This window comes from Terrapene carolina, unplaced genomic scaffold (genome assembly GCF_002925995.2).
Source record: "Terrapene carolina triunguis isolate 2854851 unplaced genomic scaffold, T_m_triunguis-2.0 Scaffold231, whole genome shotgun sequence".
Lineage (NCBI taxonomy): Eukaryota > Metazoa > Chordata > Testudines > Emydidae > Terrapene > Terrapene triunguis.
In genome coordinates this window covers 14,270,964-14,290,686 of record NW_020664582.1, presented here as the reverse complement: position 1 = coordinate 14,290,686, position 19,723 = coordinate 14,270,964, and the positions used below count along the sequence as shown (strand labels likewise).

General features: G+C 39.7%; 1 protein-coding gene across 4 annotated transcripts in view; it reads right to left on the bottom strand.

Annotated features, from left to right (window-relative positions):
- BCAS3 (BCAS3 microtubule associated cell migration factor) overlaps positions 1-19,723 on the bottom strand; it is a 490,159-nt gene that overhangs the window by 428,891 nt on the left and 41,545 nt on the right. For all 4 annotated transcript variants that reach the window (XM_024211255.1, XM_024211257.1, XM_024211256.1 and 1 more), the window contains exon 6: positions 19,424-19,496. In XM_024211255.1, the coding sequence (XP_024067023.1) occupies positions 19,424-19,496 (73 nt within the window). The remainder of the gene's footprint in view (positions 1-19,423; positions 19,497-19,723) is intronic.

Below are 19,723 nucleotides of genomic sequence, written 5' to 3'. Positions count from 1 at the left end.
TGCTTTTTCTAACTGCCAGCCCAACACACTTGCCTTGGGCTCAGACCGTCACACTCAGTTCTTATCATCGCACACACAAAACTTAATAAAAGTACCCCAGCAACACCTCTGCAATGCCACTCTCTGTAGGTCATGCCCTCACAATGACACCTGTGTAAGCCTATTAACTTTAAACGGGTATGCCAAGATGTCACTGGCAACTTAATCTGAAGACAGCAGGGTTGTAAGACACTTCATTATCTGCACATTAGAGGTGGGACTGATAGCATCACCTATTATTAAAATTGCCTGACACTTTCCATTTTGGTTTGAAGTTCCTTATAACTATGCCAAGCTTGAACTATTTGGTTTAAAACTTTCCATGCTGGTGTCTGCCTCAAGCTAAATATTTCTGGAAAAATTCAGCCAAAACGGTTCAGCCATTTCTTAGAACACTGTTAGGACAACAGACATTGTCTTGGTCATGTTAAAAAAATCCTTGAGACCTGTTCTTTGCAAAGTTCTAGCATACCCATGCTTTGGAGCTGGGGCTTCAGATTTGTCAGAGTGGCCTTTGTGTAAGGGATGTGCCTTTTGTTGTTCCTGTGAAAATCTGCAAAAAATTATAAGCCTTTGAAAAATCTTAGGTCATCTCAGTAGCAGCTTCTTAGAGTTTGTCACCTGAAATCTGCAAAGATTCCATCCTTACTGAGCATGCTCAAGCCTCTCCCAGGTCTTATGGTGAAACCATACTGCATATGCACCATCCCCACAAAGCAACTAAGCATGCTCAATCTCCTCACAGTTCCCAAAGTGTGACCGGACTGCACACGTGCCAGCCTCAAAAAACAATTGCATATGCCCTCTCCAGCCCAGGGATACAGGACTGAAGCCAAACTTTCCATAATTGCTGCTCCAAGCCAGAATGGAGCCAGGCAGCTGACAACAGGGAGTCTGTCTCTCCTGAGCTGTCAATGACCACCTAAAGGCTCCCAGGCAGTGCGCAGGAGGAAGCTGTCCGACTTAAATGCTGAGAAGACAAGAGCTAGACCAAGAAGAGAGAAAGGACTAGATTGGGAAAAGGAGCCTGGTGCGACTGAGATGGGGAGTGGGGATGGAGAGAGAAAAACTCTGATGGAGTTGGGGGAGGGCTGGGATTGGCTGGGCAGAGAGACAGGGACTAGGTACTGGGGGGAAAGACTGGGAATGGGACAAGAAATCTGAGGAGTGGAAAGTGGGATAAGGAGCCAGGTTAGGGAAGAGAAGACTTGGGTAATAAAATGTTGGAGGAGATGAGGGAGAAGGGGTCACACTTTGTGGGGAATGGTTAGAAGAGAGTAACCACTAGAGGCCACTCCCCTCCACAGCCTGGAATGGAAGCCAAGATTGTGGAGTCTGCTGTCAACAAATATCTGTGAAACCCACTGGCAACGTTTCCCATCCCTCTCTAGTGCTGGTCCACATAGAAGAGGACAATCTACTGCTGCTATCAGATACCTTGTCAGCTCAAGCGGCAGAGCTCTGTGTAGTCAGTCTAAAGGTTCCAACCCAGACAATGAACTATGCATGTGCTAGCATGACACTCCACATGATTAAATTTGTTTTTTTCAGGTTTTTTTTTAAAAGCTAAGTAATTACACACACAAAACTAAAAAACATTAAGGTTCCGAAGTCAAGCACTCAAAAACTAGGAAATGTTAGAATTAAGGTGGCCTGTGCATCCTTGATTTGCCCCCCTTGTGCACGCGCTGCATTATATATAGTCTTTAATTATATATAATTTTTTTCAAAGAATCCCCAGGGAATGAGACACCGGATTGCAAGAGAAAGGAGGGTCTCATGGTGAAGGCAGTTGAATCCTGCACTCGAGAACTGGATTCTATCCCTGCCTCTGCCAGAGTTCCTGTGTGATGTTGCTCAAGTCACTTAAGCCAAACTTTTCACATGCAGTCACTAATTGTGTGCACCTTATTTTCTGTGTGCCTGATTGAGACCCTGCGGTCTGAGCTGCAGAAGTGCTGAGCACCTGGGGACAGATTTTTAAAAGGTATTTAGGTGCCTAACTCTTATGGATTTCAATGCAAGTCTGGCACCTAAATATTTTTTTAAAATCTGGCCCTCACAGTTGCAACTGAAGTCGATGGGAACTGTGCTTTGAATATATAAAGTGTTATATAATGCTAAGCACTTGAAAAATCAAGTCTTAGGGCGTCTCAAACTGGGCTCCGAAAATTTTTGACAACTTTTAACCATAATCTCTCTGTGCCTCTGGTACCCATCTATACAATGTGGATAACAGTATCCCGTTCTCACAGGGGTGCTGCGAAAAATAAATTCATTAAAAATTGTGAAGTATGCAGATAGTGATGAGTACCATAGGAAAGCCTGGGAGGAAATTAATAATTCTGTCTTCAGAGTAGGATCTGAATAAGTGTACAGTAAATAAGGCACAGGGCCACGCAATGAACAACAAGAAAAGAAAGTATTGAATAAGGTGCTCATTAAGTGTCATTTTGAGCACTGAAAATGAGGACGGGTCCTGTGATCATGTAATTAAAGACTGTATCATAATGCATACCCACAAGGCGGCCAAATTAAAGTTGCACAGACAACCTTCATTTTGGCTTTTCCTAGCTTTTGAGTACTTGGACTTTGCAACCTTAATAATGTTCTTTTAATGTAGTTTTGTGTGTTTTATTCTACATAAATATAATGAGAGATCTCTTCTGTCTAAGTGATAGTTCCAATATATTATCTAGTCACAATCTAAACAGAAGGAACAGGCAGCATTTATATTTTTAGCCATTTTAAAAATGTCTTATTTTATTACTCTTTTACAGTGCAGAAGACAATTGGATATCTTTTGGGTCAATTGATTCATAAGTGAGACTGCTGAACTATCTTAATGTATGTATAATTTTATAAAACTTTTAAATAGCCACCAAGATCTATATATTCGATTAAAGTCAACAGCAATTGTAATATTTCAAATATGTCAAGAATAAAAAGTTTCCACTGAAGAATTATACCAGAGATGTAAAGTTTTACAGAATTCCAATCATTACATTTTCCATTTTCCTTTGCCTCACCTCGAAGCGATTTAAATAATACAGTTTTACTCTACAAATGAACATTTGTGCCCAGCAAACCCCTCGGTATAACTGGGTATAATTTTGAAAGTCAGGACTCCAAAGACACTGCTTTAGGAGACAAAACACCAGGTAGTGACAGAAACAAAGCTCAACTACTACTGAGCTTATTTATGTGACAAACATTACACAAGTGGCTGCATTTGTATAATGCTACGACACTGGGGCAAATTCATTTGGCTCGCTAACAAGTACATTAAGGGTAAGAAAGAACATTTAGCCTTACATTTACATAAAACATTTTCAATTTACCTTTTCAAGATATTTTGAGAAAGTAACTCACATACAAACGTTAGTACTCACAGAATAAAATCTTTACATCATTCTTGAGATTTCGAGCATGGCTATTTTGCAATGTACTTTAAAAGTTATTCTTACAGGTAGTGGTAATATTACACAAAAAACAATCCTAAAACACATATTAAGTGAAGAAAATACTATCCTGAAAAAGCTTCTTTGGGTCTATGTCACATTGATTTATAACAGTTATTTCTAAGACAGACAAAAACACACAGATGCAAACAATTACTCTATTTTTGTAGGCAACAAGTGAGGTGGGTGGTAACTGAGAAATTTTGAAAAATCCTGTCACAATATTCCGTTTTTTTCTTAAGTAACCCTCATCACACAACAAACGCTTGCCACATCAGAGACTTTCCAGGGCCTGAAGGGCCGCTTTGATTCCAGACCGCTGCAGGCATTAGTGGGGACGTAATTAGGGTAAAAAGTTCAACCACAGTTCCATGTCTAGAGTGCTGCCAGAAATATATTTCCTCTTATTCATTGGTTTCTACTGTACCCTCCCTGAGAACCATATTGAAAACACATTTATCTTTGTAGAGTTTGTTCCTCTTCTAATTAACAGTATAGCATTCACACTATTTAATAATTTAAAGCGGAATTTAAAGTGGCTCTAGAATCAGCAGCTTTGCCTGTAAAGGCATTCTGTATTATCTTTTCCCTGTAGTTCTTCTTTTGACAAGTGACTCAGGTAAGGTATGCACTACAGCTGTTTTTATTTGGCTATGCATTTAACGTAAGACTACTTCTCCTCCTTCCCATAATATGTTTGGAGGCAGTCATTAACCAGCGCTAGCATGAAACTATGCTCCAATTTGGAAAGCTTCTCTACCCATTCCTCCCTTCCCCTTACCAAAAAAAAAAAAAAAAAAATCACTTAGAAAAGTTTAGCTTATTTACAATTTCATAAATCAGACCTTTCAAAGCTCTGAAATACTCAGGGTTCATATTTATTGGCCAACGTTTAACCCCAAAATTCTCATTTGCTTCCTTGCAGATCTGACGTAGGATTATCATTATAATATACTTTAATCCAACTGTTATTCCTTATTATAGATCAAGTCAATTCTACCAGATTGAACCAGCCTCCAACATTGATTTTAGCATGTTAGTGCCTCAGATTCTTCTGACCCTCATTATCAACATACCAGATATTCCACTAAAGATGTTCTCTCTTGATGTATCAATTTATAAGAGATTTTTCAAAACTGTATGTTCATTTTTCTGATAATTAAAATGATGTTATTTATCACAACTACTAGGGAAGGGAATTAAATGTAATTATAAAAATAAATTAAAAGGATACAAATCCAGCCTTAAGGGGTTTTTTTTAAACAAAATAAACAAGGGTTGCTATCTTTAGTACATAATGTAATAACAAAATGAAACATCACTTGCAACATTCTGTCAGGGATGGTACTTGGTCCTGCTGTGAAGGCAGGGGACTGGACTCGATGACCTTTCAAGGTCCCTTCCAGTTCTATGAGATAGGTATATCTCCATAAAAAAAAAAAAAATCTTTTGGGAGCCTAAATTACTATATTCATGGGTTTTGTCTTTCTCGGGTTTATAAAAACTGCCACAAGAGCTGTAAAGACTAAAAAGTGAACTTCCTACAGTAACCAGTGATGACAACATTGTTTTCATCTGCTAGGACTGGAAGAGAGCTCTGCAGGTCAGATGATAACACAAAGAACACGGCAATGGACAAAGCTTCATTGGTTTCTCACTGTACTAAATGGATCTCTTTGGAATAAATTCCCTCAAAGTGATGATAGTGTATAAACAGGAGGATTCTACTTCTACCTACAAGAGGTCATTGTACGTTTCAGATTTTAGGTAGGAAAAAACAGCTATATCACCTCTAGGGGAAAAAATGTTAAAAAAGGACATAAAGGTTGGCAGAGAGGTTGCTCTATGAACTATAGGATTCTGGGCTTATTTCTAAAATCCTCATGGCTGGAAACATAATAGAGATAATATGCTCTGCTCATGAGAGGTGGTGACACACAATCCAGAAACGCCCCCCAGGTCAGTGTCCAAAGCAGAGGGGTTCAGGGAGACTGTGGACTTTCTTGTACTCTCATAAGAAAATCCACTACATCAAAGAAAACCACCAAATCCCATCTTTCTCATCATTAGAGCTGCTCAGGCAGGACATTATGACATAATTTTATGACATTTTGTCAAAATATGCTGTTTTGTCACAGCCAAAACGTTTCAATTAGATGACATTTTTAATCAAGAAGGTTTTTGCAGTCCAGGGCTCTCTGGTCACCTCTGAGCAGAAGGAGGTAGGCAGGGAGAGGGAGAGGGAGCTGAATCAAAAACCTGAGCTTTCTGATTTGAAAACAGCAGTTTCAACAAGTTTGTTTTGCAAAAACATTCAACAAGTTCGGTTTTCACTCCAAATTTTTGAAACCTCAAAAAGTTGTCACAAAATGGATTTGCCATCCTCCAGACAGCTCTACTCATCATATCTAAAACCACATAAGACTTAGTGAATTGAGTGGAAGCTATGGGTTGGGCTGAATTTTGCTGTCTGTTTTTTGGACTTGTTACAGGGCTCCAAATGAAGCAAACATGTAGCCTCCAAGTATTTAATTTCTTGAAAGGGAGCAGGTTTTAATTTAAAGCTTTTTTAAGCACCCTGTGGCTGTGAAAAGCAAGGGTGGTGACAAGAAAGAATTTACAGGACTTTGTGAATCACACAAAGTCTCATGAAAACAAAGGACTTTTACAAACTTTATGAAATCTACTTGATGGTGTCCAATAAAATCAAAAATCATAACCATCTGTCCAATTCATTTTTTAATTTATGGGTCATTTTAAATTTAAAAAAAAGTAAAAATATGCTATACTTTATCTTCCTGATGAATGGATACACCCTTCACACATCCAGCCCTATGATTCAGTCCCTGGCATAACCCAATGGCTCCGAGGCATAACCACTGCATTTGCACTGGCATTCCAGTTAAAATGTAGCAGAGAGGGTTGCTCAGAGCAGTGTGAGAACTGTGAACAAGAACTTCATTCATCATAGCTAATTTTCTTCTCCTGGGTGATCCTTCAAGAAAGCTATGCTGTTTGTCACTTCTAAATCATTTCACAGCTAGCTAATTTTAAAAGTTACAAACCACAGGTTCTGAGAACTGAACACCGATTCTAGCATCAACCAGAAGAAGAGCTGGTTGCCAGATAAATGTTGGGTACATATAAAAAATTTTAAATAATATTAATGTAGCCTGGTATTACAGCTTAGTTTTAATAACATTATTTTTATATTTTTCCTGGTAAAACAGTTTTTTTGATAAACATTAACACTTCTCTAAACATATTCTTCAATAAAACCAGTATTAACACGTTAGTAAGTTTCAAGCCACAGGGACTACATAAACTATCTATTTCCTGAAAAGTTGCTTGCACTAATTGTTTAGTCTTATAAACAGATTTCTCAATACAGAAAAATATTAATTGCATTAGCTAAGTCATATATTTTCCATCTCCTCCTTCTCCAACTCTCAGCCTTGCACCTTATTTCAATGCCACATCCATATGCTTCTTGCTTCTCATGCACTTAAGCGACCTTCATTTCATTCTTCAATTCACTCCAGATTCAGAAATTATTCAGAGAGATTCTTTGGCCTACGTTATGCAGGACGTCAGACTAGTTAATCATAAAGGTACCTTTGGGCTTTAAAATTTATGAATATTGAAGCAATAATTGTGACATCTTCTACTGCTAATCTAACCAGCTATGCCTGTAACTCTATCTGGTGTATCGTGTGTAGACGGTAAACTACTGAAGGCAGCAACTCTCTCTCTCTTCACATTTATAAAGAGCCATATACACTGGGGGTAAATGCAGCAACGTGCTCAGCCCCTCTTCCAAGGAGCTTTAGAACTTTGTTGTGGTACAACACAAAGTTCTTGGGAAACTATTTTTCTCTGCTGAGGAGTAAGTTGCTGTCTGATGATAAACACCACTGTTGGGGTAAACTGTTTACAGGGTTTTCAGAAATATTTGCTTGTGGATACATTGTTACAGTAAGGGCTAAATTCTCCTCTCTGATATACAGATTCAACTCTACTGACTTAATCCTCTATCTAGGTGGGCATGTAATTAACTACATCAATTATTGCCCTAGCATATGATACCTTCTGACTACCTACTAAAATGACCACTGAAAACAAAAACGAAAAACAAGCGTTTTCATTTTTTCATGGATATAGAAGGGGGTAGAAGATTCGGCAGCTAGGAGGGGTGGGCACTGTAGCGGTGTGGCCACTGATTGGCTCTCAAGTACCTCTTTGTGGACAGAGGTCACTCTTCCACACTCTGACTCTCTGAGTGATCTCATCTCTTCAACAAAAAACAACAAGGAGTCTTTGTGGCACCTTAGAGACTAACAAATTTATTTGGGCATAAGCTTTCATGGGCTAGAGCCCACTTCATCAGATGCATGAAGTGAAAAATACAGGAATAGGTATAAATACATGAAAGGAAGGGGGTTGCTTTATCAAGTGTGAGGTCAGTCTAATGAGATAAATCAATTAACAGCAGGATACCAAGGGAGGAAAAAATAACTTTTTGAAGTGCCCATTACAGACAATGGACAAGAAGGTGTGAGTAACAGTAGGGAGAAATTAGTATTGGGGAAATTAAGTTTAGGTTTTGTAATGACCCAACCAGTTCCACTCTTTATTCAGGCCTAATCTGATGGTATCCAGTTTGCAAATTAATTCCAGTTCTGCAGCTTCACATTGGAGTCTGTTTTTGAAGTTTTTTTGTTGAAGAATTGCCACTTTTAGGTCTGTTACCAGAGAAATTGAAATGTTCTCCTACAGGTTTTTGAATGTTATGATTCCTAATGTCAGATTTGTGTCCATTTATTCTTTTGCGTAGAGACTGTCCAGTTTGGCCAATGTACATGGCAGAGGGGCATTGCTGGCACATGATGGCATATATCACATTGGTAGATGTGCAGGTGAATGAGCCCCGGATGGTGTCGCTGTTGTGGTTAGGTCCTAGGATGGTGTCCCTTGAATAGATGTGTGGACAGAGTTGGCACTGGGGTTTGTAGCAGGGTTTGGTTCCTGTGTTGGTGTTTTTGTTGTGTGGTGTGTAGTTGCTGGTGAGTATTTGTTTCAGGTTGGGGGGCTGTCTGCAGGCGAGGACTGGCCTGTCTCCCAAGGTCTATGACAGTGAGGGATTGTCTTTCAGGATAGGTTGTAGATCCTTGATGATGCGCTGGAGAGGTTTTAGTTGGGGGCTGTCGGTGACGGCTAGTGGCGTTCTGTTACCTTCTTTGTTGGGCCTGTCTTGTAGTAGGTGACTTCTCGGTACCCTTCTGGCTCTGTCAGTTTGTTTCTTCACTTCACCAGGTGGGTACTGCAGTTTTAAGAACGCTTGATAGAGATTCTATAGGTATTTGTCTCTGTCTGAGGGATCAGAGCAAATGCGGTTGTATCTTAGAGCTTGGCTGTAAACAATGGATCATGTGATGTGGTCTGGATGAAAGCTGGAGGCATGTAGGTAAGTATAGCGGTCAGTAGGTTTCCAGTATAGGGTGGTGTTTATGTGACCATCGCTTATTAGCACTGTAGTGTCCAGGAAGTGGACCTCTTGTGTGGACTGGTCCAGGCTGAGGTTGATGGTAGGGTGGAAATCATTGAAATCTTGGTGGAATTCCTCAAGGGCCTCCTTCACCTGGGTCCAGATGATGAAGATGTCATCAATGTAGCGCAAGTAGAGTAGGGGCGTAAGGGGACGAGAGCTGAGGAAGCGTTGTTCTAAGTCAGCCATAAAAACAGTTGTGGGTGAGGACAAAGTCACAAAGTTTCAGATTTCAGATTCAATTTATACCTTCAAGTCAGCGGGACTGCTATGGGTACCCGCATGGCTCCTCTGAGTTCTCGTCCCCAAACACAAAAACTACACACCACTCTCTTCCTCCCTTGGTATCCTGCTGTTAATTGATTTATCTTGTTAGACTGACCTCACACTTGGTAAAGCATCCCCCTTCCTTTCATGTATTTATACCTGCTCCTGTATTTTTCACTTCGTGCATCTGATGAAGTGGACTCTAGCCCACGAAAGCGTATGCCCAAATAAATTTGAGAGGCCTTGGCTACACTTCCAAGTTACAGCGCAATAAAGCAGCCCCGGGAGCCCTAGCTCACTCCCCGTCCACACTGGCAAGGCACATAGAGCGCTCTGACTCCGCAGCTACAGCGCTGCTGGTACTCCACCTCGGCAAGTGGAATAACGTTTGCTGCATCCCCGCTGGAGCGCCGCAGCATCAGTGTGAATGAGGTGTTGCGTTACTGCGCTGTAATTAGCCTCCGGAAACGTCCCATAATCCCCTTAAGTCAAGTGGCACTCTCGTCATTGTTGTGAAGTCGGCTGCAGGAATGCAGAAATGCCCTTTCAAAGCTCCGTTTCGAAGAAGCCGGTTGCTTATCAGCTCCAAGAAAAACAAACATTTACTGTTTGCTTTGAGTGAGTGAGAGAGAGGCAGGGGGAGAAAGGGGGGTTTGAACTTACAAGACAGCATGTTGACACACTCTCAGCATCCCAAAAACCCACTCTCTCTCCTGCCACACACCCCGTCACACTCCACCCCACCCCACCCCCATTTGAAAAGCATGTTGCAATCACTTGCATGCTGGGATAGCTGCCCATAATGCACCGCTCCCAATGCCGCTGCAAGGGCCGCAAATGTGTCCACGCAAGTGCGCTTGAAGTTGTCAGTGTGGACAGACTGCAGTGCTTTCCCTACTGCGCTCTACAAAGGCGAGTTTAACTCACAGCGCTCTACATCTGCAAGTGTAGCCATGCCCTTAATCTCTAAGGTGCCACAAGGACTCCTCGTTGTTTTTGCTGATACAGACTAATACGGCTACCACTCTGAAACCTCTCATCTCTTCAGAGGCCTTTTAAGAGCTCAGCTCAGGGAGTAATTCAAACATCCCCACCCCGTTATAGACAGGCTGTCATTGGAGGAAAGCAAATTAGTTAACACTTGAGACACCAAACTTCTTGTTACTTGTGAAAGGTGCAATAGCAAGAAGGTGTCTGTTTAAAGCACGCTGTTTATAAGCAAGGAGTCAGTCTGACAAATAAGGTGGAACAAGAACACAAAATTTTTTGCCGACATGGCCACTTCTTTGACTAGCTCTATCTTGTTATTGTGTTCCAGGTGAAGCACAGACTTGCGCTACTGAATTATAATTCGAGAAGTTCAGTTTTGGTTTGACTAATACACACAGTGAATATCAGACAACCAATCAAACTGCTCACCATCCCTTACTTAGAGCTATGCCTTGCTTCTCTACAAGTGCAAGGAAAATCAACAAGACAGAAGTCTGTTTTTAAATTAGTTCCTATCATTGTACTGCTCAATTTCTCCCTCAAAAACATCTAAGTGACAAATTTAGCACTGGAAGGTAAAATTAAGTACTTACACACCTTCATAAATTCTGTACATTCAAAATCAAGCCCAATATGTTTTAACAAATCACTATATTTGCAGAGATACACATTCTATAGATCCAACAGCATTTTTTTGTTACAGATTACAAGGCCACTTACAGCAGCACTCAAATACAGGATTTCGAAACCTGCTAGGTGCAAACAAATACACACAAGTACACTGTCAGTTAACACAATAGGCAAGAATCAGCTGGCTTTTATATGAGCTAAGCTTCCTCCCCCCCCATTCTTCTCCATAGAACTACTACTGGGGGGGGGCGGGAGGAACATTGATTTGGGAGGGGAGGGGGGAGTTAATGCATTCATTTAACAGATTTCTAATTTTGATTTGTCACCACTTAAAATTTATCTTTTAAGATGTTCTGAGGCCCATCAATACTTTCTTGTTGGTGTAACAGCTTTATTGTCCCTCCTATAACCAGAAACATAGTGAGCATGCCTATGCGAAATTCCACAAAGACAGAATTTACGCAGATGTTCTTTCCTTTTTGGTTTTCCTTTAATTTGCAAATCTTGTAATCTAAGACTGAAGTTGACTGAACCAACATCTAAACCAGCACCGCAGTATCAGCCAAAAAACACAATCTGTTTCCCATTTATGTGTCAAGACTGCATCCTTTTTGGTGGTTGAAAAAAACAGTTATTTTGAAATGATTATACAGTGAAACTGTGCAAGCCTTTAGTAATTTTATGAACTAAGTTCTAGATGGAAAATCTGACTTAAAAAAATAAAAATGGGTTTCTAGAAAACTAGTTCGTAACCCAAGACGTAGGAGAAGACTGAATTTAGAACATGTAGCTTCATCTCTACTTAAATAATTATTTAGGGAAGCCGTAGAGCTGGCACTGTGCAAAAGTTTTGTAATGAACTTATTTTCAACACTACAGTTGATGTCACCTAAAACTGTGTGCCAGAAAGATATTTCAAAGCAGCCAAATTAGTCTCCACTACAGCTTAGTACAAAAGTAAATTAATCACTTCAGTTCAAAGAGACTCATTACAAAAAGATGTATTTTGTCTATTGGGCACTAGCCACCTTTTTTTTTTTTAAAAATCATTTCTGACGTTTTGCCCAACGCAATGTGAGCTTCCTTAGGGGATATAAACAAATTACCACTTTCCTATAAGAGCAGAGGGATCTATTCATCTAAAATCATCTGCCGGATTCTGTACTGTGAAAGGCCACAAATCTTGGCTGACCTATTTAAAAGAAATGTAGCTGGACCAAGAAAAGCTTTTTTTTAAATATGGGGGGGGGGGGAACACATCCGTGTGGAGATTTATTTTAATAAGCTTCTCCGCCCTACGCTCTTGAATGGCTCTCTGGCTAGTTTATTAGTGTCAAAACCTAGCCCCTTGCGGTCTGAGGGGATTCTTTTTAAACCTGAAGTAATTCAGATGGAGGCTAGGTTTGTGGTCTGCTATATGACAACTATTGCTAGTCCAAGTTTGCAAGACATCAGGTTTTTATATATAAATAAGTTTAAATTTATTTTATAGATATAGATATATAGATAAATAAATTTAAACTTATTCAGTTTCCTACAGATGGTTGTCATATTTTAAGCCTTTTCATTAAAAATTTGAATAAAGAATTCTGAGGCTGACCAGCTTCAAAGAAAGTATTGAATCAGAGTTAAAGACCCCACCATTTTATAGTAAATATCAAAGAATGTATAATACATGTGCAGTGGAGTCCAATGATATAGAAAGAGATTCTTATATTAAACTGGATATGGGCACTGAAAAGAAAAAAGAAAAAAAACATGGACGGGGTGGGAAGAGTTGCACTCTCTGACATTCAGAATTTCACAAAAACTTTTAGACTCGAACCCTAAAGACAAGAAATGGGTTTGACCAAAGTGCATCATTTCAGAGCCTCCATGTGAAACTCCGAAGTTAAACTTAACTCTCCCTCAAATGTGAATTCAGTAACTGTCCAAATCCTTTGGAATAATCAAGAAAACAAACCGGTGTCTACTCCAAACAGGAACAGACCTCTATATTGTTTTATTGGAGAGTTTCAGAAATCTTAAACTTTGAGATAAAATTAGTAAAGCAGGCTTGTAATCACATGATTCTCATTAAAGCTGCGTGGTTAAAACACTAAGAAAATTTACCACCTACATCTCTAAGTAGCTGTTTAGAATCTTAGTAGTTTAATAAAGCTTCCTAAATTAAAATCAATGAAGTTAAGAACTGCCTTGACTACTTGTTAGGTCACATTACAGTAAATGTTCATTCCGTTCTCCGTACTTTCCCCACTGTTAACAAAACATCTACTTTAGAGCTTAAGTTCTTGGGAAAAAGATTTAAATTTAATAAGACATTCTTGGATCAATGGACAATTTACAGTACAACTGAATAGTAGGGGTTTCAGTGGAAAGTTGCGTGCATGTATTAACAGCTACCAGACAATAGGAAGGACAATGAAAAGATGCTAGGATTCAAAAATAAATCCACAGCTGAATTTGACGCTGATTTTATACATGATATCCATGTCTGTTTCATAATCAAGGAAACAAATCCTGAAGGTGCACAGCATACGAGACATTTATTTTGTCAGGCAAAATCATGATAGGATGAATTTCTTAATGGTATGGTAAAGGGACGGTGAAAACTGTTAATGTTATTTTTTTAAATGCTAATGATAGCTTTAAATTGACTCAGTAGAACTTGAAAATTCTTCAGATTCCAAGAATAAAGAATGTCCTACATTAAAATACTATAAAAATACCATTCTATCACAGCTCCTTCACTGTATTATATTTACTTTATAGCAAAAGGAGTACAGATGAATTTCCTGAGACTAACCATTAATGCAGATTAAAGGTTAGAAATCAGGAAATTCCAGCTCCTAATATGAATGTGTCAATATCTCACTGATATAGTCCTAACAGATAAAGTGCTATAAAGTGCTATTATGAAATGACTGTGCAGGTGTCGATTTATGTATGATCTGCTTTCTATCAAAATTTTATTAGTTTAACAGTCTAGTGTCTCGGTAAAGTCTAAAACTTCTAAATGCAATTCTAATACATATTGGACTTTCAATTGATCAGACACATCTTTTGTGCATTCAGCAGCATCTGCACAAGTTCCTGGAATCATGAGAGAATGTTATACTGTATATTACCATGTTTGTAAATACGACCTCTCACACACCACATAGGAATGTGTGCACACAGTTCTGATCGTCTAAAAAAAATAGTTTTCCCATGCTCAAAAGTTTCCATGATAACATGTGTAATAGCTTACTCTTGTATTACAGTTTGGGGGGTTAGTGTAACATACTGAGGTTTTATTGTGAGTCAAGTGTAAAATGTACTGGCTCTTTGCCTTACACCCACAAAGTTAATAGCTGCAAGCTAGGTTTTACAAGAGCTATGAAAAATGAATGCTACACAAATTATCACTGAGAAAAAGAAATCTTAACTAAGATACTTATGTCTGGAGACAGCAGGGGTCCAAGATCAGTGTGTGATGTTACACACCATAGAGTACTCCCCCTTCTGTGCTGAAAACCACTATACCAGACATTCACCTTTCCTAGACAAAGGGCACTTCCCTCATTTGTGGGGGTTGGGGGGAAAGCACAGTATTACAAAATCGACTGTTTTGGAGGAGTCAAAACAGTCAAGGGAATGGTAGAATGTGCCAGGAAAGAAGGAAGGTCAGAACAATGAAGATCAGGGGAGCATCAGAGATAGGCAGGAAAGAAGCCAGAAAGTTTAAAGAACAGCAAGAAAAAGACAGGGGTTGGTCAAGGCTAAAGAAGCTACTTTTTTTTTTTTTTTTAAATGTTTACCCTATCAGTAACCATACTGCCTCAGACTGTGATCCAGTCAGATCTCACAAAGTAACCAGGGTCAATACTTGAATGGGAGACTTACAGGAAAAAGCCAGAGGGCTTCTGGAAGTGGCATTAGCAATTCGAAAGGTGACACGTTTTTCCTTTAAGTCAGTGATCAGCTATGCCCTAGCATGGCATTGGAGGTACTAGGCTGATGGAGGTATTGTCTTTTGAGTGAGCCATTAAGCCACATTTTGCAAAGGTAGAAACATTAGCCCCATTTTCAAAACCATATCCAAACTCATTTGGCTTTGTCAGAGTGTAGCAGGCCCTTTGAAAAGGTCAGGGGAACAGGAGCCTCATGTTCACCTGGGCTTAGTTAACTCACTGAATAACTGGGAGGCAGTTAGATAGGCAGGGAAGCACCTGGGCATGATAAAAGATTAAGAACCTCCGTTTGAGGGAGAACTTCTGAGGAGAAAGGCAGCTATCAGAGAAACAGTCGGATTGTAGAGGGAGAATCCTTCCAACAGAAGCAACCACTCAAAAAGAGAGGAGCAGGGCAAGAGGCTGGGGAAGGCTGAGGGAGGAGAGGTAGGAGACAGCTCAGTGAGCATCAAAGGACAGAAAAGGATTGGTTCTGGCTGTTCCAAACAAGGTTCCTGAGCTGGAACCCAGTTGGAGTGGGCAGGCCTGGATTCTCCTATTCCAACCAAGGACTTTAGAAAACAAAGCTCTAAACCTAGGAGGCCTAGAGCTGTCTAGCCCCCACTAGAACCACAGAATTTCCAGCTCCCCATTATCCAGAAAGGGACAGAGACTATTAAGGACCCAGCCAGAGAGCTTGGTTATAACCAGGACTTGAACACAGAACATGGTGGCATTAGGGGGACAGAGTCAGGTGGTGGAGATCCCCACCCCACCTCAAGGGTGGGCTAATCGATAACGGTTCCATATTACAGAGTACCTTGTAGTCCAAGGTATAGTTCAACAAACTGAATGTCAAGGAACCTCGGTTCTATTCCTGGCTCTGTCTTTGTATCACTGTCATTAGGAAAGTAATTTAGGCTATGTCTACACTAGCGCTTTTGTTGGTCAGGGTTGTGGGGGAGGGGAGGAAGAAAACCACACACATAAGTTCCATCAACAAAAGCACCAGAGTGGACGGCGTTATGAGGAAGGGAGATGCTCTCCTGTCAACATAGCTACCACTGCTCGTTGTGGGGTGGTGTAATTACACCGATGGGAGAGCTCTCTCCCATCAGCACAGAGCGGTTACACGGGAGACCTTACAGCACCACAGCCGCAGCGGTACAGCTTTGCCTCTGTAAGGTCTGTAGTGTAGACATGGCCTTAATCTCTGTGATGCTAAAAACAGCAGCGTAGATGTGGTTTGGCCCATGAAGCCTGGAGAGACGGGTGGGCTTCAGCACTTGAGCCACATCTACACTGCAGTTTTTAGTGCTGTAGTGCAAGCCCAAGACTACAGATACAGGCTCTGAGATTTGTTTTAAAACACAGCATAGACATATCCTCAGCCCCTTGTAGTGGGGCTGGGGGCATGGAGCACTGGGTCTGGTGCAAGGCCTGATGTCTGAATCAAAGTCAGTAAGAACCATACTATGAACCAAAGTCAGGCCCTGTCATAAAGTAGATGCTTACTTACAAGTTCATTGTCCAGTACATTAACTTGGCAAAAACACAGTTAGCATTGCTAAAACACAGGCACTCCTAAGTACTAGGTATTGGATATTCATGTAAACACCCTCCCTGAAGATGGTACAGGGACACACTGATCCTTGATAGGATAAAGTCAGGATAATAAATGAAGATGTTTTGTTCGAACCAGCAGGTACAAGATGTAGGGTGGTTGGTAACCACATCAGAAGGGTAATATATAATCTGTTTGTATAAAAGAGAAAATCATAGGAGGGGCATCTCTGTCTGGCCTAGGAGACAACAGATAGTCCCGCTGTTGACTGAACTGGCCCATTGTAATGGGCATACATATGTTAGCGTACCTGTAGTACGTACGGGGCACTAGGGCCATGCTTCGTTAACGATAAACCTGGTTGAGCACCTTCACCACTGAACCGAGGTTGTGGTCTTTCTGGGTAAGATCATTGAGGTCTGCTGGATCAGCTACCGACGCAGAGCTAGAACAGCACATGAAGTGAGCACAGATGCACGCTAACAGACACCACTCAATTTTATCCTTCTGTTTTCTGTTAAATGGGGACACAGTTTAACCCTTGTTTGTAAAGTGCTTTGAGATGTACAGCTGAAAAATGTTGTGTCGGTGCTAACTATTATTGTTAATTCTCCTTCATGTTTCAATTAGGATACAGTAGTGGTCATATGCTAGGTCCTAAGTAGTTCAGACTACTGTCATGCTAGAACTATCCTAATTTCAGCAGTAGTTGAGGGGGTAATAGTAAAGAGTAAATAGTAAATATCAAGTGCTTTGGGATCCTTCAGGAAAAAAAAGATGCTACATAAATGTAAGGTTTTTCTCCAGACACCTTCTCATTGAACTACATTTAAACCAGATGTACCATCTGTCCAGAGGCAGATATGTATTAAAAGTTACTGTAGGTGATGCAAAGCACAAAACCACAAATTAATAACAGAATTGAAGACTTAACACTGAAATTCCTTCCCACCCCTACCCCTCGGCTTCCATCAGACTTAAAGGTTTGATATCTGAAACGGATTTTCTTTCTTTTTGGTTTTTAGTGGTGATTACATGGTTGTTTTAAATAGATGATCCACTTAATAAATTGAAAGAAAAAGACATGCAAGCCTTGGGTCACTTGCACAACAAACAATACTTTGCAAAATCACAATTTGTTTGGAACCATCAGCGTGAGATGTAAATGATCAGAAACGCTTAATCTGTGCAACAGTCCCCTTCTTTTAATCAGGTTCTTATGATGTGGCCAGAGCTACAGGCCTGGTTTAAAAGCTCAGGGTGTGTTTACAGAGATTTAAATAATAGCTAGGTAGGCGTATACCTGATTTTGCTCATTTTTTATGTAATGAAGCATTTTCTCTAGAAAAATTAACAAAATAGTTGTTTGAAGTCTTGAGTTTTACTGGAGCCCATCGGATATGAGAAAGTAGTGGCCTGCTTTACATGCCTATTTTGTTAACATCTCAGACATGTCTCACTCACTTATGCAAGAATACCATCAAGGCAAATAAGTTCTATGGAAGCATATTTTTCCACACACACAAATCAATGACCTGGATTAAGAGGGGAAATACTGCCAGATAACAAACAACTGTAATGTACTGTTTATAACCAAACAGTACATGCAGTCCTAGGCAGGAGAAGTGGTTAATAAGATTATAAACATTTTGACAGCACATAACGCACAATAAACAGTTTAGCATAAAGGAAGAAGCTTAGCTATGTTTATTTCTGATCAGGTTCTTAAATTTGAAGATAACATTCATATCCTTTGTTAATAAACTAACAGTACATAGTGAGCAACACTCTTCGGAATTGTTTTGGGTTTACTTGTTAACCTTCACCCATACCCAAAGTCATTAAATTCTTAATTAAAAAAGGTGTGGCACAGAATTAGTCTAATTATTGTAAGAAGATTTGCTTCAGCAGTTTAGCCTTTCAATCTCTGTGCACAGGATTATCCTTGAGAAGTAGGTATTTTCCACTAGGTACGGGTATAAGCCGAAAGTGCTGTCTGAGTCAACACATCTAACCCAGCCATCATAACATAACAGAACAACCTCTTTGTATTAGGAAGACCCTCCAACTGACACTTAGAAAGCAACAAAACACATTTCAGGGAAGGGAGGTTGGCAAATGCTCATTACTGAACAAGAGGAATATTCTATAGATTTTAAAGAACACTAAAGTCTTTTTGAATAGGTCCAGTGTACTATATAAGTCACAATGGACCTGGAAACAGGAGAAACAGACATATTAAAACTCCCTGCTGTCACCTAGGATTCCCTTGTTTATTTCAGCCTTCACTTATTGGAATAGGTTCTTCTGTGTGCGGATGGGTATTAACCCATTTAGATGTAGGCCAGGGACTTTAACATGGCCTCTAAAACTGCCCACCAACTGAGAGACCAGCACAACTCTCCCAGTCCTTGCCAAGACAGAAGTGAGAAAAGAAATGCAAGTTTTGAGCTCAGATCCCTTGTATGCCATCCCCAGACTAAGACAAACCTGCCAACTCATTATTTTAATTGAACAAAAAAAAGAAGCATTTGTTTTGACAATACATGGCCAATGTTTACATCAAAACACAATCAATAACACTTTTATACATAGACTATCACTCATCCCTTGCAAACATCCTTTAATTATTTGAGGCACAGAGGCCTGTTTTGACCACTCTTCTGTAATAACTTCATCCATTACCATCAGAAACAGTGAACATGAAAATGAGATTATGTTAAGAGAAAATAATCCCACACAATTTCAAAATACCTCCTCAATTATTTTATATTGGGTTTCATATCACAGCTCTTTCATCACAGGGGTTTGTTTTGTTTCTAAAGGCATGTGTCCTAAAAATCAGTGCTGGCAGGTTGAGAGTTTACAGGGAGAACATTTCACAATGTAAAAAAACTCTGATACAGAGCAGAACAAGTTACAGAAAAATATTTTTCTATTGTTCTATCAAATAAATTGCTTTTTCAGTATATTAAAAGTTGAAAAGTTTTCTTACCCAGAAGATCCAATGCTTTTACACACGCCAAGAAGAGGTCTCTTCTCAGAAAAATTATCACATTTCTGAGGGCCTGATTAGAAGAAAAACAGAAAAATAAATCTCAAGAAAAAGCATTCATTATATTTTCATCATGCGGTCTTTATTAATTCACTGCAATAAACTGACCGTTGATTAGACTTGAAAATATAATTACTATATCTTGTCACATTTCAGAACACTTTTTTTTTTTAAAAAACCACAAATCATTAACCTGAAAAAAATTCTTCTACAGAACAAAAAAAAAAAAAAAAAAAAAAA